Below are 21,630 nucleotides of genomic sequence, written 5' to 3'. Positions count from 1 at the left end.
GTTATATTGCCTTTAACTTATGCTGATGTAAATAAAAAGTACTTTAAAAAGCACACACACACACACACTTTTTCCATTTCCCTCACAGAACGTACGTACGTGTGTGTGTGTGTGTGTGTGTGGACAAGACAATTTTCATGACTGTTAAACTATTACAGGGAACAAATTTTTACAACATATATATACACAAATATACTTATACACATTATATAAAATGAAAAAAATATATATTTACATCAGCATATATAGTGTATGTATATATATATATATATAAATAATAGTGTGTGTGTGCTGATGTAAAATGTGTGTTCATTCACACACACACATTTAAATACATAATTTTTATAAAACAATATAAAAATACCACATATTATATATTTTTTTTTGTTTAACCGTCATGAAAATTTCAAGTAAAAAAAACAACAAAAAAAACACCTAATTTCTTTCACGGAAATAAGTAACTTTTTTCCCCCTTGATTTTGGGGTGAAATGTGATCTGGACATTTTTGGTGAGATTCACCGATCCACATTTTGCAAATATTAAGCCCATTTAAACAAACTGACATTTTTCATACATGTTACTTTGAAGTAAAATAGACAGCATTTTTGTAACACACACCTTGCAATCTGTGCCCAACACATGTATGTTATGAACAGCCAACATATAACGCTGTGGCGTAAAACATCCATTTACAGGCGCGCGCACACACACAATTTCTCTTACAGACACGGTTGTGTCACATTAAAACACTCATTCTTCTATTTCCAATCACACTACAATTAATCGTCTCTACATTTCACACTTACACAAAACAAAACACCCCGTTACAGAGGTGTAGCTCAGGGAGGATATCAACAAGTAGCTAAAACGTTAGCGCAACCCTCCCAAATCTACTCCACAAAATGCCTTGGGTAAAAAACAAATATCCATTTTCAAAAGGTTCTAGCTCTGACTGACATCTGGATCCACACAGGAAATGACATCAGCCATTCCTGCCCCAGTATCAATGGCAGTCACTGTGGTCGCTGTGGGCGTGTCCTACAGCTGACATGTATAGCTCCTCCCCCTTCCTGTCCACCCCGAGGTGATGAAGGGAGGGAACTCACCATCAGAACCGTCAATCAAGATCGATCAGCCAATCAGTAGGAGATGATTCCTGAAGAGGCGGGGCTTGCGGGCATGGCCTGCAAGTTCCCCGATGAATTGGATCGTCTCATGTGAGGAAGAAGGTACGAGTCGCTGCCTAGCTGGTGGACGTCAAAGCGATCCTCCTTCCTGTAAGCCAGACAGCGGCGGATAAACGCCTGCGGAGGACAAGAAAGAAAATCAGACCGTGGCTTCCACTAATGGTCAACCGATATATTGTCAAGGCCGATATATCGGCCGATATTTGTATATATTTTCAAAGATCGTATGGGGGGGGCTTCGATTCTGAAAACAAAACATTATATAACCAAACAAAATAATATGTAATTTACTAAAATAATATAAAATACACTTAAATAATATAAAATAGTAAAATAATAGGCCAATTTACTTGAGTTTCTGACAAAATGTCATTTGAAAAAAACTAATGACGATTTTTTTGAATGAACCTCTTGAATTAATGATTCAGACATCAAATAGCTACATTTTAAGTCACTGGTCGCCACTTAATGGCATAACGTAACATAATATTTGAAGCGTAACATTAGTTCCAAAGGTCAATTACTCATTTTGATCGCGGCTGCCGCAACATCAGAGTCTATATCCAGACTATAAAATTTTATCCCAATACTTTCATTATTATTTAATGTTCGCAATACAGAAATGTAGCCTACTGTAGACTGTTTCATAGCTTACATGATGAGCGCTGCTCTCTCTGGACTGGATCAGCGGCTGCGCAAAAGCAGGTTTAAATATTCCGATGTGATAGTGATTTCAAAGGTTTAACTGACAAAGCGGAATCGTCATTTAGGAATAAGATTGCGCGTGTTTGAATCAAGATCGCGATCTTTTAATGATTTCTCGTGCATACATATGAGCTTATATAGCCTATGTATTTTTGTAGTCTATGTCATATTTGTACTAGACCTCAGAAGTAACCTGGGTGGCGCTTCTGCGACCCATGAGTCTGTCTAATAATCAGATTGAACTGTTAAACAAAGGAATTAAAATGTATACAAAAAAAGTATTATAATGATTGCTTTTATATTATTAGTAATAGAAAGGCAAACATTATAATACTTTCTCATTTGCCGTCAGCATTCAGCAAATACGCATTTATATCATTTATACGCATGCCTCAAACTGACCTTGGCCTCGTTGCTCGCCACAGGTTTGGCAGGAAACTGCACCTCGGTGGCTTTCAGGATGGTGTTCTCTTGAAGGATGTCTTGCTGGGATTGATTGTGGCCAAACGGCTACAGTACAACAAAAGATTCAATGCGGCGTCATCCTAAAATGCTTTTTACGTCAGTAGCTGTGTGTGGCTGTAGTTAGAGAATGGTTTCTAAATTTGCCTCACCTTTCGTCCATACAGGCACTGGAAGAAAATAACGCCCACAGACCACACGTCTACTTTATTAGAGATCTTTGGAGGTTCTTTACCAACGACAAAACACTCTGGTGGCAGATACCTGAAACGTCAGAACATTTAGTTTTCATTAGAACAGTAAAGCCCTATACATACAGGCCCCGTTTACACCTGGTATTAAGATGTGTGTCGGTCGATCGGATCACAAGTAGACGAGGAAGACACATTCCCGTTCACACCTGGTGTTTTAATTCGTCTCTTCGGTCCACTTTCGACAACTTCTGTCATGATTTCATTTGAGGGGAGGGTCTATGGGCCGGAGTATGTGGGCTTTTTCTGATCTAATATTATGAAATAAGCTCGAATGCTGTCGTTTTGTTTTGTTTCTTCCCCCCAAAGCTATTTTTAAAACCTTTACTGGATGGATGAATTCTGCTATACATATATCAGTCAAAATTGCGCTGAGAGAAAATAAAAACATTAGTCACCTACAAGTTATCAGCAAATCCTTTACATTTTACCAGTATTCATAACAGAATAAGATAAAAAAATCAGAAAATATAAGTAGCTATAAAATTATAGTGCAAATCATATATACAATTAAACAATAAAACCCTATATATAATATCATTAGTTATAAACACAATGCTTTAAATTAATGGTCCTTGTCACAGCGGGAAAAAATATTATCATTTTTATTATCAAAAAATATAATTTTTGGTCATAAAGATAGGAGAAAGACTGCATTTTAAAATGTAAATTACTTACTTTTATTTATGTATACTCCCAATAAGAACAAAACTATGCCTATGGCTTTCAGCCATCTCGGTTTCCTTAAATTTGTGGTGCGTGTAGCCATAAAAATGAAACATTTGGTAAAAATGAAATAAAACAGGGTTTTTTCCCCTTGGAAACAGGGTTTGTTAATTTGTTATTTATTTAACTGAAACACTTCATGTAGGCCTATTTATTTATATCTATCATATGTCATTTCATTCTGTTTTTGTCCTTTTTCTCCTGTAGAAGAGTTTAGTGGCTGTTCGAGCGCATTCGACGACGAGTACAAAACAGCGTTTCCTAGCACCTGTCGCTTACTGATTGTTTGGAATTATAAATATGAATGTAGTTCAGCACTTTTTTGTTTGTTTTTTTTAGTTTGTTACTCAGTGCGCTGCATGAGACAAAAAAGTAATATAGCCAAAACAACCGCATAGCCGCTCTTTAGTGTAGATGCATGTTGATTTTATCAGACGATGCCGCGATTATAAATGAGAGTGACTCCTGGTTAACATGTATTAAAAGGGGTCGTGTTTAGTCACCATTTAGTGTGGTATTTTTTGACAATATTCACTCATCATGATAGTAAAATAGGGCATTCTAAGTCAATATACTGCAGTATTTCCTCTCTCAATCAGTAGAAAATATGGTTAACACCCGGTCATGCATGAAAAAAAAAATACCGTCATGTACCGTGAAACCGGTATAATTTCGAAAAATACCGTGATATAAATTTTTGGTCATACCGCCCAGCACTAACATAAGCGTCCACACTACGAGCGCAATCCGATCAAATGAGTTTTTTTGACTACCTCTGGAAGTGGTCAAAACATTTTAGACACCGTTCACACCTGTCTTTAGCATTGTCCACTTGTGATCAGATTAACAAAAATGCATCTTAATACAAGGTATAAACAGGGCCATAGGTTTTTTTTTAAGTTTCTGGACTAAAGTGTGTAAGTCATATAGACAAATTCATGCTGCCATTTTGTCCTTTTTGGAGCTTTAGAGCATATAAATATTTTATATTCTATAAATATTCTATATAAATATTCTAAATAATGTGTTTGTAAAGTGTTGAACACTGAAGTAATGTTCTGTAGTGCACTGAACTGACCAGTAGGTTCCGGCTCCCTGCGATGTCAGGTCCATCCCGTCCACTCCATAGCTGTCGTCATCCATGATTTTAGACAGGCCAAAGTCTGTGATCTTTATCTCCCCACATGCCGTTCCATCCACCAACAGGATATTTCCTGAGCAACCAAAAACACACTTCCTATACAGTCTGTGTGACAAATAACCACCAACCATCCTTAAAAAAAAAGCATTTCTGCATGAATTGCACTTGTAAATGATACAGCAGTTAAAAGAATAGTTCAGCCAAAAAAGAAAATTTGCTGAAAATTTTGCACAAGTTTGTTTCTTCATGGGAACAGATTTGGAGAAATGTAGCATTGCATTACTTGCTCACCAATGAATGATCTGCAGTGAATGGGTGCCGAACAGCTGATAAAAGGCAGTGGTTTAAAGTTAAAAATGTCTTAATAATGGATTGTTTCTTACAAATATGCAGCTTTTCACTTGACAAGACATTAAGTGGTGTGGATTATTGTGATGTTTTTATCAGCTGTTTGGACTCTCATTCTGACGGCACCCATTCACTGCAGAGCATCCAATGGTGAGCAAGTGATGGAATGAAATCTGCAAACTCATCTGCAACTTATCTTCAAAGGTTGAGTAAATTTTCAAAAAAATTGTGTTTATTTTTGGGTGAACTATTCCTTTATCGTGTGTTACATTCACCTGGTTTCAGGTCGTAGTGGATGATGGGCGGTTTGATCTCATTGAGGTATCGGAGGGCATTGACTATCTGCATGACGATGGAGCGAGCCTCTTTCTCAGACATCAGCTTGTGTTGCTTCAGATAGAAATCGAGATCATTCCCCTCACAGAACTCGAGAACAGTGCAGAATCTAGAACAGAAACACATTGAGTCAATATCTGTACGGTTGCAAAAACTAGAACTGGTTTAGCAGAACGAGTAACAGAGACTTACGTGTCAGTGTCCAGGGAAAAGTAGTCGTAGAGTTTGACTATTCTGGGATGGTCCAGTTGCTTGTGGATTCTATATTCTCTACAGGCATGTCTGGAGCGGACAAAACAACAAATGAGCACGTCCATAAAAGAAAGTGTGAGAGACAGAAAGGGAAAAAAAGATGGCCAACATACTTGTGGTAGTTCTCCTTCTTCTCCTCTCTCCAGTTCTTGTTGAGCTGATGGATCTTCACAGCAGCATATCGTTGCTCAAACAGGTCAAATGCCTTCACACAGCAACATAAACAGGTTAAACAAGCCACAATTTCTCCCAAAATAAACTCCCTGAAATATAAGCCAAGGTTAATAGTTGAACTCTATGGCTGTCTGTATACATTTTGTAAGATGTCCTTTTTTATAGTACTATAAAACAGGTTTTATATTATAATTAAAAAATGTGTGTCTTTTATGATATGGCATTTGCTGTTTGATAAGAGCCATGTAAACCTGTGTGTTATTTTACCATGGTTAAAGATGTAATCTGTTTTGCCCTTATAAACACATTTCTTACATGCTGATTCAAAATAATATGAACTTTATTATAAAGAAAAAAAGTCTTGGTAATGTTTTATCAAAATATAACTTGATCCACCTTTGAAACAACTGTATGCAATAGACAGTTTCATCATCCAATAAATGTCTGATAAAAGTTCGGTTCTACATGTTTCTCTACATGTTTCTCATTAAATTTCACTCACTCAAATATGTCACTTTACAGAAGTAAAATGGGTTGTTAAAATGCCTTTAACATGCACCAATGTAAAAAAGTTTGGGGTCTTTCTATGACTCTCTACTCCCAAAATTATTGTTTTTGAAAAGTCTCCTACACTCACCAAGGCTGTAAAAAAATAATAAAATAGTGTCAGTATATTGTTTATATTATCTAAAATATTGTGTAAGCAACCTTTCTGGTAGCATTTCTGGCTTCGAAGCCACCTGGGAAACATTTTTTAATCATCTATCGAATGTCTAGGATAACAGTTTAAAGGTTTGACCCTTTTCTTTGCATGTTCACCATATTGCCTGTGCCCACTGGCCTAGAAATATACGTGTAACATTGTTATAACATGTATAAAACTGCAGGAACAGATGTAATTCAACAACAGCTGTAAAATCATCCCTTTTTTTGTCTTACTAGCTGTTGTTGTTTTTTTTGTACTGTTCTGTTACTTTAATGTCAATAAACAGGCAAGAACATGAACTGTATTGAAGAGTGTGAGTGCATCTCATGACAAAAAAACAAAATACCTTATAAACTTCACTGAAACCTCCTCTTCCCAGCAAGTGTAAGAGAAGATACCTTTCATTTAGGGTTGGATGGTCTTTAAACCTATAAACACAAACACAAATAGAGTGCGATTATTCCACTTCAAAAGAAGCATAATGTAGCAAACAGCAAAGAAAACTAAAGAAAGAGAGAAAAAAAGAAAGAAGAAAATATCAACATAGTTAAAATACTCAATGTTTTCCAATTACAGTTTATCGCTGAATGCCTTTTAAGAATTTCACAAAACCTCCACAAAACCATATTTAAGATTTGAATATACACAAAAATTTTGGATGGGATTAACCACTATTAATCGTTGCCCAGCACTAATTTAAATATAATCTGAAGTGGGCGGGACTTACTGAGAACTGTCCTCATTGTTGATTCTTTTAAGTTCTCGAATGTGCAGATTCCTCACACGCTCCAACCGCTCCAGCTCCGCCTGGATCTCTGCCTCCTCCTGAACACACACACACACACACGTGAGCACATACTAACATACTCATGTATGAATGGCAGATTCCACGAAAAGGACAAAAAGTCCACTACTTCACTACTTGAAACAGCATTCCTGCACGACTGCTTATGCATGAAGCACTAATGCTCCACGTTACTCCCTGTTACCCATCTTACCCTAATGCACATGAGAGTGTGTATGTATTGTGTGTTTATATAGAGACTAACCTTTTTGAGATGACCCAGTCTCAGTTTGAAGATTTCTTCCTGCTCGTGATACTCCGTCACAGTCAGCCTGCACATTCAATACAGAAGCATTTCAATAACAGCGTGTGTTTCTGAACCATTTTTGAAGAGAATATTGCAGAAAATACTTATTTAAATCGCAGCCTTTGGTGTTCTATAGATCACACATCCTTATATAACGATCTTAAAATGATGAATTGTGCAGCCCTGGTCTATATTAATCCTAATTGTCTCATTTTAATACCATTAGAAGTCAACGGGAAGTCTCCATTTGGAAAGGAAGTAAACGAATGTACTTGTGTGTGTAAGTGTCTCACAGTATAGGCAGGCTGGGTTTGAGGAAGGGGTCGTTGTCGGCTCCATTGACGGCTTTGGTCTTTCTCTGTTTGGACTCATTGGGGGTCGGGCTCTGGGAGAAGGGTGTGCTGGGAGGTTTGCGCTTCGCTAGAAGTTTCCGCTGCCTCTCGATCTCTTCCCTCTGCTGGTTTATCCACTCCTGCTGCCTATCAACACAGAAACATATTTAAATATTAAAAACCCCAATAAAAACAACATATGCAAATGCAGAATAGAAAGGACTTGCCCTACTATTATTTACAATGGAAGTGATCTACATTGCATTCAAAGTTACCCACACTTTTCTTACATATGTAACAAAGTTTTTGCTGCCATGCCTGATCAAGGTTATTATACAGTAGTTAACTAAAACCAAAAATTTTTTTTCGTTACTTTAAAATAAAATAAAATGTAAAAACACACTTATTTTTAGTACATCAAGTTAAACATTTTTATTTGGTTTAGCTTGATGTCCTAAAATTACACTGAAAAAATTAACTTGATATACACACATAAAAACACCTAACCAAAATAACGAAAACACAATCTAAAATTGCTAAAAATTTACCTAAAATTAAAATGAAAACGGAAAACAAAAATAATTCAAAATATTAATAAAAATTATAATAGTGCCTCAATGATAGTAAAATAACACTGTATCTGATGGCGTTTACATCAATGTTTGTACAAAAATTTTATATTTAATTAATTAGATTCCACCAGCATCCCCATCTGTATTTTATTTACAGACTAATTATAATATGAATTTCTGTAAATTAAGGATAACTTTTATGCTTCATATGCATTAACTTTCATGCTTCATGTCACACGGCATGAGCAGCACCAGGGTTAACTAAACTAAAACCATAAAAACACATTTTAGTTACTTGAAATAAAATAAATGTCAACTGAAAAAAAATTTAATAAACATAAAAATCCATATTACTATTTCATTTGAGCTAGCTGCCAAGGTAATATTTCTCATTTTCATTTAGTTGATATACTAATACAAAACTGAAATAATAATTAAACAAAAAACAAACTTTTAACTAAAATTAAAATGAAAACAGAAAATATCAAAATAAAAAGTAATTCAAAATAATAAAAACTATAGTAGTATCACGGTGATACTAAAATGACACTGAGCAGAACATGGGCGCCCTGGTCAAGTATTGAATACTGCAATTGCAAAATGATGATATTGTATGAAAGTAGATTTTTGCACTCTTTCCAGTACCGTTCAAAACCAGCTTTAGTGTGTGTCTGTATGAGACTCTTACTTGACCAGGTTCTGGAAGGCATACCCATCTGTCCACTGTTCCGTGTAGGACGCTCCGTGCCGGACTGTGGTGAAATGTCCCAGACGTAGCCGGTCCTGCATGCTCTTCTCACGGCAGGACTGCTTCTCTTGAGTGCTCTAGTGAGACGATAACGCACTCGAGAGTCACTCAACCACCCCTGACAAATGAGAAATAAGCAGCTGCCAGCATATCAAACACAGTTAACCTTCTCAATGAGCTTTTTTTTACTCATCGTAGTGCATTCCTTGAAACGTTCCAGCAGCTTCTGCTGCTCATCTATCTGTCTGCGGAGGTCACAGTTCGCCTGGGGAGAAAACATTAAAACCACTCAATGTCTGAATTCAAATGCCACGAAGAAAAAAAACTCAAGGACAGGTGACACTCACCCTGAGTAGATCATCTATTCTGCCCTCCTTCTTCTCAAGGTCAAGATTCTTATTGCTCTCAAGTGCAGCCAGTTTCAACTGTGTCAAATCCGTCTGAAAGCAGAGAAGGAAAGAGAGTTAAACGTGGTGAGAAGGCAAATAACAATATCCATGACGGCATGTGTGATCACCAGATATACAGTAAACAGTGCATCATATACAGTACCAGTGGGCTTATTTAACAATGTCAGAGCATGTAGTGCATATAAGGGCATATAAGGGTAATGTAAATGTGTGCATGCAGTGCATATATAAATTCTGTTCCAACATAGTGTCAGAGTATTAAACAGTGGCAGAGCATGCAGTGCACATATGTTATAGCAGCAGTGTATGCAATGGTTATTTAATGGTGTCAGTGCACATTTTGCAGTGTCAGAGCATGCAGCATGCCTGTTAAACTGTCATTGCGCAGTGCAAATTTTGATGTAACAGTGTCATAGTGTACAGTGCGCATGTGTAACACCATTAGAGTGCGAGAGCATATTTAACAGTGGCAGAGCATGCAGTGCACATACACACCAGCAGCAGCACACACAGTGCTTATTTAACACCGTCAGTGTACGTTCTGCAGTGTCAGTGTGCAATGCATAATTTAAAAACGCATATTTTTTACATTTTACATGCAGCATGCCTGTAAAACTGTTTACTGTGCAGTGATAATTTTGCTGTAACAGTGTCATAGTGTACAGTGTGCATGTGTAATAGCATCAGGGTGTGAGAGCAAAGATATTTAACAGTGCCAGAGCATGCAGTGCACACAATAAACAGTGGCAGTGTATGCAATGCTTATTTAACAGTGTCAGTGTGAAGTGAATGCTTCAGTGTCAGTGTGCAGTGAATGTTTTGCAGTGTCAATGTGCAGTCAATGTGTGTGCAATGCATGTTTTGCAGTGAATGTTTTGCAGTGTCAGTGTGCAGTGAATGTTTTGCAGTGTCAGGGTACAGTGCATGTTATCCAGTGTCAGTGTGCAAGGCACTTTTTGCAGTGTCAGAGCATGCAATACACACACTCAGTGTCAGAGTGTAGATGTTTAACTGAATCAGTGTGCAATGCAAATAAAGCATACACTGCACGTTTATCAGAGCGCTGCATACTGACACATGATGTTTAACAGAATCGGAGAGAAGAGCACGTGATGCAAGTATTACCTGGACACTTCTGCTGCTCAGCTGTTTTGGATTCATCGTGTGATCCATGAAACACAGGCTGGTGGGTGAGGAGCTGTTCTGTCTGACCTGAAGAGTGAAAAACAGCAACGTAAAAAAAAAAAAAATCAACATCACTGGCTCCTTACATGATATTCAAATCTCAAAGATCAGCACTTACGATAGAGCCGGGTGCAGAGTGAGAGTTCTGTGGTGAGCGCAGGACCGGAGGAAGCCCCCTGACTGGACTTGATCCGTTTCCTCCCTGGAGCTTCAGGAAGGAGATATGCAGAGTTTTTTTTTAACAGCACCACACAACATACTAACAGGATGTGACATCATCACAATGTTACTAACGACGCTCAAGCGATTTCAGAACTCTACAAGTCAAAAACATCTACTGAAGCGAGCAGCCATTAGAAGATGAAAAAGCAGCATTACTCTGACTAAAAGCTCTCTGACACCTGACTGACATTTAATACAGAGCTGAGTAAACACAGAGTCATCCACACAAAGCTTTACTTACATCAAAATAATCGCTGATCTTGGGCCCTCGGCCGGAAGACTTTCCTGAGAGATTAAAAAAAAAAAAAAAACATGGTCATTAGGTACAATCCCTTTTCTGTCATAATTTCTGCTCTAAACACTAAACACTCTATTTCCTAATAAACATGAAGCACATGATTCTCAGCTTAAATGTTTCCAAAATGCCAGGATGGTTAACAAGTTATTGAAAAACTTACTCTATTATGTCTCATTAAGATGTACTTCATTCATACACAAAGGAAGTTAACGTTACCTTGGCTACTCTCTGATTGGTTGTCAACCTTCCTCTTTCTTCCTCTGGATGACTCGGAGTGCTTCTTCTCTGGAGTCTTGGGAAAACAGGAAAAAGCGTTACTTTTCTATTCAATCAATACAATCAATAGCAAATGCTTTAGGTAAGCTCCAAGCTGAATTTAGGCCTCAAAGGAGCTGTACAAGTTCACCAATGAGGCTTCCAGACTGCCTTTGTATAAAACATCATTTACCATGTCATTCCAAACCCATTTGACTTTTTTATTAATATGCTGCATGCTCTTTTCAATGTAATAATGAAAGTGAATATGGACAGGTGCTGACAAGCTCCAAAATGACAAAAATGCTCAAATTATCACAAAAGTGATTCATAAGAGTTTTGCCCTTAGAAGACATAGAATACAGCATTGCGGAAGGAAGAGACTAAAATATAAGTTGTTATTCACTGAAAATCTTCTCTCCGCTGCAGCTTTCAAATTATGGAATGTCACATTTGACATCAACAACATTATCACATAATACCTTCGTAACTCAAATGGACCAGTTTAATGATTCTTATTAGTCATTTCCATTCACTTTCATCACACAGCAACCAAGATATTCAAAAATGCACCTTTTGTGTCCCATGGAAGAACACTTATGGTCTTATGGATTTGGAACATTATTATATTTTTGTTTTTAACAATCATTCCTATTCAAATAATGTCAAACTCACTGAATATGCAGGCGATCCTCCTTTCTTTATGTCAGAGCTCTTTACAGGCAAAAAAAACACATTTTAGACACAGACAACACATAAACAAATTGTTGAAATGGATCTGTTCAATAAATACAAAGCTTCAATGAGTATGCATGAGTATAATGATCACCTCAGACTCCTTGTCACTAGATGACCCCAGGCTGCCAAAACTGTGACTGGAACATTCGTTATTGTTCAAACCCTAAATAGAAAGATCAAAGCTGGTTTGGTACAGGTTATGACCATTACAGAGAGTGTGCACAATAGAACTCATATACTGTATATGAGAAATATTCATACTGATATCACTGGTAAAACTAAATTAAGCAACATTAACATGAGTATAGTGTCACTGCACAGGTTTCATCTTGAGTTTCCGCGAGTATGAGTGTTGGGAAATACGGTTATAGCAGAGCCTCTGATTTAAACTTCAGAAGGAAAAACGGCATTAGAGTTGGTAAGTTTAGTTCATTTCTGTAAATCATTTCAAACTGACCATATTAAAGGGATAGTTCATCCAAAAATGAAAATGTGATGTTTGCAACGGCTGGACTTAAAAATCATAATTTGTGTTCTACTGAAGAAACAGTCACCTACATCTTGGATGCCCTGGGGGTAAGCAGATAAACATCAAATTTTCATTTTTGGGTGAACTATCCCTTTAATTAATTAATTCCCTACTCTCATTCAATGATTATTTTTAGTCATCGCTCCAAATGAAAAAGGTTCACAAAGTCCATGAAAGGAATTTTTCTTTATTATTATTTTTTTTACTAAAAAGTTTTAATATATGTAAGTAAATTTAGCTTTTTGTAATACATTTAGTTCAAATTGATGCATAAGAAAATTAGCACATTTTTAGTGAAAACTGTAAATATTTAATGTGGGAAAATAATTGTATACTATACTATATTTCACAACTTGCATTAAAGATTTTGTTTAATTACCCGGATGATGCTTTTTCAGTTTTAAAACGAGAAATCCAATTCAGCCATATTCAAGGAAATAAATAGACAGGGGTCCACATATGTTTTTCAGCCTGGTTCTCATAAGAGAACCTGGAGATTTGGTTTGGTCCTCACCTTTACTGCGAACCACTAAATATAACTTTAAAAAATAAATTAATAAGAGTGATAATAACATTATTGCATTTTATTTATTTGTTTGTTTTTAATAAAATAATAAAGTGTGATAATACTATTATATTTTAAAATAAAAAGAGTATTAAATACAAATACAACTATTTTATAGAACAAACTTAAAATAAAATGCTAATATTTACTTTTTTATATGAATTATATGAATCATTTTCAAACTTAAAATCAGCAAGATTTTATTTTAGTAAGTATATGTGCTTCCGGGTTAGGGCTGCCAATTGAATAACGTCAGTTTTGCACCGCGCTTTGAAAACGGCAGCAGGTAGCCTAGATTTATGCTTTCAGTTGGAATAGAAATCTTATACAGTACAGTTTGTCAATCTAAAATTGTAATTGTGCATTAACAGCTGTCAACCATGTCGGTACCCAAATGAGTGGTCTGAACGTATTTGCACAGCGCATTTTTTTTTTTCGGTCCCTCATGCACACCCCTGTACATAGACATATATATAAATATATTTAAATCAAAATGATCAAAAATAAAATTATTAATTAAAATTATATATAAATAATAATTAATTCAAAATAAAAATACAATGAAACTAGGGCTGGACAATATGGCCAAGAATCCAAAACATCATCCAGCCCAAATGCACACAAACTAAGCATATGTGCATGTGTGTTTGCATGCGTGTGCATTACTTTAGGTCCTCCACTCGCGCTCCCCGTGCTTCCTCCTGTATTTCCACTAACTGCTCCGATGAAACGTGCCTCCAAAAGCTCCTGCCGGCGTGGATCCAGAGAATGCAGTTCATCCATACCTACAGACACACACAATCACATGTCAATCTCAACACGTTCACACACAGGTACGCAGGGTTGAGGTTCGGGAGGGGTGTGATCACAGTGACACAACCTCCTGGAATCTTACGAGACCATCCAGTCATTGTTTTCTGATGCTATGCCACCCTAAAGGAGCCAGAAGATCATACACCTACTCAGAATACTGGTTTAAAGGCAAAGTACCTAGAAAAGGTTTACAGCTACAGAACTAGGCCTACACTCACATCAGACTTACATGCGTATATTAATTCGTTTCAAAATGGCCAGACTTTGACAACGATATGTGTACAATAAGATGTGCTTCACATCTGCCCATCCACATTTTTCCATCTGCTCTTTTATCCATTTTCATTTTTCACAGCAAACTTCAACTGAGCTTCTTTCTGCTGGAGTGAGGATTACAAACAGGAAGTACTTTGAGACGTTTCCTGCTCATTATCAGCTGATGCCACTGACAGCATAGCTCCATCACCTTATTTTAGCTTCAGTAAACATTGACGACACAATCTACAAGTTAACATAAGAATGTAATGTTAATGTGTGTTTCCACATATCACTGTGACCTCAATATTACAGATAATACTTGGTCATATAGACTACCATACATACACCGCTGTTCAAAAATTTGGGGTCAGTGAGACTTTTTAATTCATTCATCAAGAATGCATTAAATCGATAAAAAGTGACAGTAAAGGCATTTATAATGCTACAAAAGATTTCTATTTCAAATGAACGCTGCTTATCATATTTTTACAAAAATATGAACATATATACAAATTCGATAATAATCAGAAATGCTTCTTGAGCAGCAAATCAGTATATTAGAATGATTTCTGAAGGATCATGTGACACTGAAGACTGGAGTAATGATGCTAAAAATTCAGATTTGATCACAGGAATAAATTACATTTTATAATACATTCACATAAAAAAACTGTCATTTTAAAATGTAAGAATGTTTCCTAATATTATAGTTTTTAGTGCATTTCTGACCAAATAAATGCAACCTTGATGAGGAGCATAAGAGACTTTATTAAAAAAAAAAGTTTTTTTTAAATCTTACCGACCCCAAACTTTTGAATGGTGCTGTAAATTTTGTGCAAACATGTAATTAATCTGCTAAGAATGCTGATTAAATAGTCTAAGAATTAAATTTTTGGTTCAACTATTCCTATCATGTTTGACATGATCTGGCAGCAGATGCCTGAAGACAGAATTCATCATCACCATTGAAGCAGCAGCCAAATGACCCCCGTTTCTTCAGCACATGAGACTAATACAGTATCAGCAGCCGATAAGAACAACCAGCTAATAACAGCATGAATCATCACTATAAAACCTGCCTAAAGAAAGCATCTGGTCTTCAAACTCTATTACAGTGACTAGACAAAACAGCTCAGCTTCACTTGTGTTCTCCAGCCATAAACACCGGCGCAGTGGATGCGTCCGACACCACTGCCATGATAAGACTCGTGCCAGAAAGAGCTCCAAGCCAAAGAGATCCCAAGATGGTGGATCGGTGGAAAATTATGAAGGTCAACAGGGCAGGAAGAGCACAGCTGCCCAGATAAAGGACACAGATTATAAATCAAACCACTGGGAATGAGTAAACATAAACCTAAGGCCACGTCTGCTTTGGCAAATAACCCGAGCAGCAAAGAAAACAGCGCTGGGCTAAATAAGACACCTCCCAAACACGCAGAAGGTGGAGTGGAAATGAGTGAAAGCAAATGACCAGGAAACACATAAGCCACATCCTAGTTTGTCCATCAAGAGATCACTAAATATTATAAAACAATAATGATCCAACTTCTTATAGACTATGAATACATTGAATAGCCTACTTTTATATTATTATATTTCCTTCATGCACCATGGCTGAACCATGGTAATCTTGTGCATTTTTACAGCTGCTTTTATATCTGATGTTGATTTAATTTTAATCAATAAAAGCCATAATTGCTCAACTTGACAATTTCAGTTACTCAATCAATTGAAGTATTTAAAAAAAAAAATGGCATGGATGACACACCAACCATGCTAAAAATGCCTGAAAATCAATTCCTGGGGTAAATATTAATGCTATTTAAGTTTTAAAAAATCTTACATTTATAAATTAGTATTTAAAAAACAAACAATTAGTAAAAAATATTGAAATATTGTAAGAACTTAAAATACCAGTTTTCAATCTGAAAATATTTTAAAGGGGTCATATGATGCGATTTCAATTTTTCCTTTCTCTTTGGAGAGTATATTATATTGTTCTTTTACAGCTGCAGACTGAGGAAGATCCTGAAACACACCAGCAAACCCTAAAACAGACAACAGTTTACAGATGTTTTTCAGCGGCAGCAGAACTATGACTAAACTTCTGGGTGAAACTTGTTTACTTTTTTCTTACTTTTATTACTTGTGAGAAAACTTGAAACACTTTTAAATGAGTATAAAGAATGGCATTGGTTTTGTACATTTAATTTTTGTTTAACGTTATTAATAAAAATGTTGTTCAATTAGCATGTTTTTGTGTTTTGCTTTGGTACCGAAATTGGTACCGAGAACCGTGGATTTTCACTGGTATCGGTACCGAATACTGAAATTTTGGTACCGTGACAACACTAGTCATTATAATTAGTAATTATGTCCCCACTGGATGCAACAAATGCCTCATTTGTAATAGGTTTTACTGGTTTTGTCTCGTTGTGCCGGGAGATGGCATCACAGTATGGTAGGGGCGTAACATTTCCGTCACACGCTTGAGGTATTCAGCCAATCACAACGCACTGGATAGCTGGCCAATCACAGCACACCTCGCTTTTCAGAACGATGAGCTTTGTAAAAATCGACGCGTTTCAGAAAGGCGGGGCATAGAGGAGCAACAATAATGTACAGTATGTGGAAAATAATGTGTTTTTTGAACCTTAAACCGCATAAACACATTGCATTAAACCAAATACACAACATAATGTTCTTTTAGCAACGTCATATGACCCCTTTAAAACACAATTTATTCCTGTGATGCAAAGCTGAATTTCTCCAGTCTTCAGCATCACATGATCCTTCAGAAATCATTCTAATATGCTAAGAAATTTATTTTATTACTATCAATGCTGAAAACAGTTGTTCTGCTTCTTATTTTTGTGGAAATCGATGCATTTTTTTTTAGGATTCTTGGATAAATAGAAATTAGAAGAACAGCATTTATTTTAAATAAACACTTTTTTTGTGAATGCAAAAAAGCACAAGCAGGTAAAAGGCTCCGCTCTTTCAAAACACTGATAAAAATTAAAGGCAGAGCCTGCCAATACATGGCGGAGAACTTATTCTTGGACATGAGAATCTGAGTAACACATATGATATTACACTCATCAGTGCACAGACACATGTTTGCAGCACATATTAACACAGACTGGTCTCTGGTGGATATGCTAGATATCACAGGAAACAACCGGTGCAACTTAGGTTCATTAAAAAACACATCAAAAACAAAGGAAACCGTATGACCTAAATAATGCATTTCATTCAGATGTGTATCAGATGGTCTTTTGCTTCAAGGTTCAAACCCATTTGGATGATTCCAGGAAAAAAAACAAAAACAAAGATGCAACACCTCTCCAACAAATGCATATTATTTTTTGTGAAATAAATAATACACAACCACACCAATCCATGTTTATCATGTGTCACCAAAATTTGACATGCCTACCTAGAAAACATTTCTGAGCTGCTGCATTTCATACTGATAAATAAACACTCTCACACTTAAACACCAACTACTGTGTATCAAGTACTAGTTGTGTCTCAAAACCTAGACTGCTGCCTACCTAGACAGCATTTTTGAGCTATAGCATAACATGCATCGAGTGCTAGATAAATAATTCAATACTTTCAAGCATGAAAACATAAAAATCATGTTTATCAGGTACTTAGCATTTTATTAAAATCCAGTGAGATGCCTACCTACACATCATCCTACATGCATTGCTGACTGGATTCTCAAGCGTAAACATCGGCTTAGATATAGACCTGCCAACCTATACAGAATTTTAGAATCACTGCTTCAACTCGTATCATATGTATCATATAGCTGGTTGTGTCTCAAAATCCTTGCAATGCATGAAAGCATGCATGAGAAAATATATACTGTCAACCTTAAAATATCACTTAACCTGCCTACCTAGACAGCCACTGCATGCATAGAGTACTAGGTAAATAAATACCAATAAAAGCAGCAACTCATGTTTACCAGATACTGCCAATGTCCTAAACTCCAGTTAGTTTCTACCTACCTAGCATTTCAGGCCACGGGTAATAAACATTCTCAAGCACACACACAGACAGCAACTCATGTTTATCAGGTACAGACTCGGTCTCATTTTTGAGCCTTTGCATTGCACACGAGTGATAAATACATACTTTAAACCTCAAAAACATCAACTTATATTTATCAGACTGCCTGCATATCAAAACCCAAGGGAGATGCCTACCTAGACACAAAGACAGCATTCTGGGGCATCATAAAAATGCACAAAAAATAAGCCCCTATGATGCCCAAAAATGCTGTCTAGGTAGACATCTCGAAAGGTTTTGAGACGCGGCCAGTGACTGAGTCCCCTAATAGGTGACCATGGGCATCCTCGCGTCAAAGTAAGCGTGCGATCAACACAAAAAGCGACAGAATTCCATCGCAAACAGTTTAAAACACAGCAGCTCGTGTCTAGGACTCGATGCTTGTTATAAAAACACAGAGAATCACAGTCAGCAGACGAGAGATCAGCGGCCTCCGACACGACCGCTTCGATTCGAGGCCAGATTTACTCAAAATCACACGTCAATCTTATACAATCCCGACCTATTTCAAACGAGCAAACTTCAAATTGACATTCACGCCGGTTTTACCTTCCTTACGCCTCCGCGGAGCGCAGATATCGAGCGGAGAAACTGAGCCCAGGGTCGGAGATCCAGTCGAGAACTGAGAGCAAGATGGCGCTCCGTCCAAACTTCCAGTGCTGTTGCTGTTACTTTGGACACTCATGAAGACACTTTCCCCGCGAAGAGACGCTCGAGCGCATCGCACGCATGATCTCTGTCAAATCACACCTGTGTGTGTCTAATGCATCATGCACAAACCCTGATGATCAATGCAACGCTGCTCATGTTTTCAGCTCCGCACTGCGCACAGAGATCCTCACTCACTCTCAGTGTGTGTGTGTGTGTGTGTGGCCGATGCGTGACGCCAGTTGCAAGGGTTACACACATGTACCCGCTCACACACATCAGTGCAAAACTTCAGATCACACCTCAGATGCTTCAATCCTTCTAGCAAATTCTATTATGGATAAAAGTACTCTTTGCCTCTATAAAGTATAGGTATAAACGACCAGTCAGCTGAACATTATTGCAAAATAAACAGGTTTGACATTAAGTGGTCATGAGGAGCAGCTTTTAACTTTTATATAAGACCATAATAGCCTAAAGTATATTTAAAAAATATATTTTGTCAAAAAAAATAATTATCAACTGCCTGCATTACTGAATTGGTATTAAATGTCTACTTATTAAATCAGTAGCTATGATCATATTGATGTATATGATGAGTTGAAATTAAATTATTTTCCGAGACCACAGAGAGATACTTAGAGACAGTCAGGGACTGCCCAGTCATACTGAGAAATATTTTATTATATGAATGTTCTATAGGCCTATCTATAATACAAGTTAAATAATATAAGATAACAATTAGGCATACACAAATTACAAATAATTACACATAAATTAATATATGCCTACCTAGACACAAAGACAGCATGTTGGGGCAACATTAAAAAGCACAACAAATACGCACCTATGATGCCCAAAAAAATGCAGTCTAGGTAATCATCTCGCTAGGATTTGAGACACGGCCAGTGACTGAGTTCCCTAATAGGTGACCATGGGCATCCTCGCGTCAAAGTAAGCGTGCGATCAACACAAAAAGCGACAGAATTCCATCGCAAACAGTTTAAAACACAGCAGCTCGTGTCTAGGACTCGATGCTTGTTATAAAAACACAGAGAATCACAGTCAGCAGACGAGAGATCAGCGGCCTCCGACACGACCGCTTCGATTCGAGGCCAGATTTACTCAAAATCACACGTCAATCTTATACAATCCCGACCTATTTCAAACGAGCAAACTTCAAATTGACATTCACGCCGGTTTTACCTTCCTTACGCCTCCGCGGAGCGCAGATATCGAGCGGAGAAACTGAGCCCAGGGTCGGAGATCCAGTCGAGAACTGAGAGCAAGATGGCGCTCCGTCCAAACTTCCAGTGCTGTTGCTGTTACTTTGGACACTCATGAAGACACTTTCCCCGCGAAGAGACGCTCGAGCGCATCGCACGCATGATCTCTGTCAAATCACACCTGTGTGTGTCTAATGCATCATGCACAAACCCTGATGATCAATGCAACGCTGCTCATGTTTTCAGCTCCGCACTGCGCACAGAGATCCTCACTCACTCTCAGTGTGTGTGTGTGTGTGTGTGGCCGATGCGTGACGCCAGTTGCAAGGGTTACACACATGTACCCGCTCACACACATCAGTGCAAAACTTCAGATCACACCTCAGATGCTTCAATCCTTCTAGCAAATTCTATTATGGATAAAAGTACTCTTTGCCTCTATAAAGTATAGGTATAAACGACCAGTCAGCTGAACATTATTGCAAAATAAACAGGTTTGACATTAAGTGGTCATGAGGAGCAGCTTTTAACTTTTATATAAGACCATAATAGCCTAAAGTATATTTAAAAAATATATTTTGTCAAAAAAAATAATTATCAACTGCCTGCATTACTGAATTGGTATTAAATGTCTACTTATTAAATCAGTAGCTATGATCATATTGATGTATATGATGAGTTGAAATTAAATTATTTTCCGAGACCACAGAGAGATACTTAGAGACAGTCAGGGACTGCCCAGTCATACTGAGAAATATTTTATTATATGAATGTTCTATAGGCCTATCTATAATACAAGTTAAATAATATAAGATAACAATTAGGCATACACAAATTACAAATAATTACACATAAATTAATATAACAATTATTGATTTCACAGGCAATCAACTCAATAATAATATAATATCGTAATAATTAATACAAAATATGTAGCTATATAGTAATAATACTATGTAAATAATAATAATAATAATGTGTATTTACAAACATCTTCACAAAAATAAGTGAATTATTAAGTACATTAATGTCATATATATTCATTAGAACTAAAATTATAATAATTGTTATATCAATAATTGATGTCCTAGGCAGCTGACTACAATAATATAATGTAATATAATTAATAAATATGATATAATAATAGTGTATTTACAATAATATATTACAAGTATATTTACAAGCTTCTTCACAAATGATGTACACATTTTTATTCAAGTTTATGCATATTCATTAGAACATTATAACTATATAGTAACAGCACTGAAATGTAAAGTGAGATTGTTTATTGGATGAAACTTCCTTGTTTGTTTGTGTGTGTGTGTGTGTGTGTGTGTGTGTGTGTGTGTATGTGTGTATTGGTTTATA

The 21,630-nt window shown here is 36.7% G+C and overlaps 1 protein-coding gene across 3 annotated transcripts; it reads right to left on the bottom strand.

The window, feature by feature from the left end:
- Window positions 1-405: 405 nt before the first annotated feature.
- On the bottom strand, window positions 406-20,585 carry tlk1b (tousled-like kinase 1b). 3 transcript variants are annotated; one of them, XM_016483859.1, is made up of 22 exons: window positions 20,243-20,585; window positions 13,901-14,019; window positions 12,232-12,303; window positions 12,078-12,116; window positions 11,364-11,439; window positions 11,091-11,134; window positions 10,746-10,835; window positions 10,568-10,654; window positions 9,380-9,472; window positions 9,199-9,297; window positions 8,973-9,109; window positions 7,674-7,859; window positions 7,339-7,405; window positions 7,017-7,114; window positions 6,636-6,717; window positions 5,523-5,614; window positions 5,350-5,439; window positions 5,097-5,266; window positions 4,411-4,546; window positions 2,508-2,619; window positions 2,296-2,403; window positions 406-1,305 (listed from the first exon to the last, which is right to left on the bottom strand). In XM_016483859.1, the coding sequence occupies exons 1-22, from the start codon at window positions 20,376-20,378 to the stop codon at window positions 1,141-1,143; spliced, it is 2,298 nt and encodes a 765-aa protein (XP_016339345.1). In that variant the 5' UTR covers window positions 20,379-20,585; the 3' UTR covers window positions 406-1,140. The 3 variants fall into 3 exon arrangements, with proteins under 3 accessions (XP_016339345.1, XP_016339346.1, XP_016339344.1); XM_016483860.1 differs by lacking the exon at window positions 20,243-20,585 and adding an exon at window positions 18,938-19,276 and having other exon boundaries at window positions 10,746-10,829; XM_016483858.1 differs by lacking the exon at window positions 20,243-20,585 and adding an exon at window positions 18,938-19,275.
- Window positions 20,586-21,630: the final 1,045 nt, after the last annotated feature.

The sequence above is a fragment of the Sinocyclocheilus anshuiensis genome, unplaced genomic scaffold (assembly GCF_001515605.1).
Source record: "Sinocyclocheilus anshuiensis isolate Anshui unplaced genomic scaffold, SAMN03320099.WGS_v1.1 scaffold958, whole genome shotgun sequence".
Lineage (NCBI taxonomy): Eukaryota > Metazoa > Chordata > Actinopteri > Cypriniformes > Cyprinidae > Sinocyclocheilus > Sinocyclocheilus anshuiensis.
This window is presented reverse-complemented; position numbering and strand designations above follow the sequence as displayed.

Coding starts and splice junctions, on each gene's coding strand:
- tlk1b (XM_016483859.1), bottom strand. CDS start 20,378: ATGAGTGTCCAAAGTAACAGCAACAGCACTGGAAGTTTGGACGGAGCG. Junction 5,615..6,635: donor GTTTCAGTGAAGTTTATAAG/GTATTTTGTTTT, acceptor TGCTGTGTGAAG/GCATTTGACCTGTTTGAGCA. Junction 2,620..4,410: donor CAGGGAGCCGGAACCTACTG/GTCAGTTCAGTG, acceptor CTGACGTTTCAG/GTATCTGCCACCAGAGTGTT.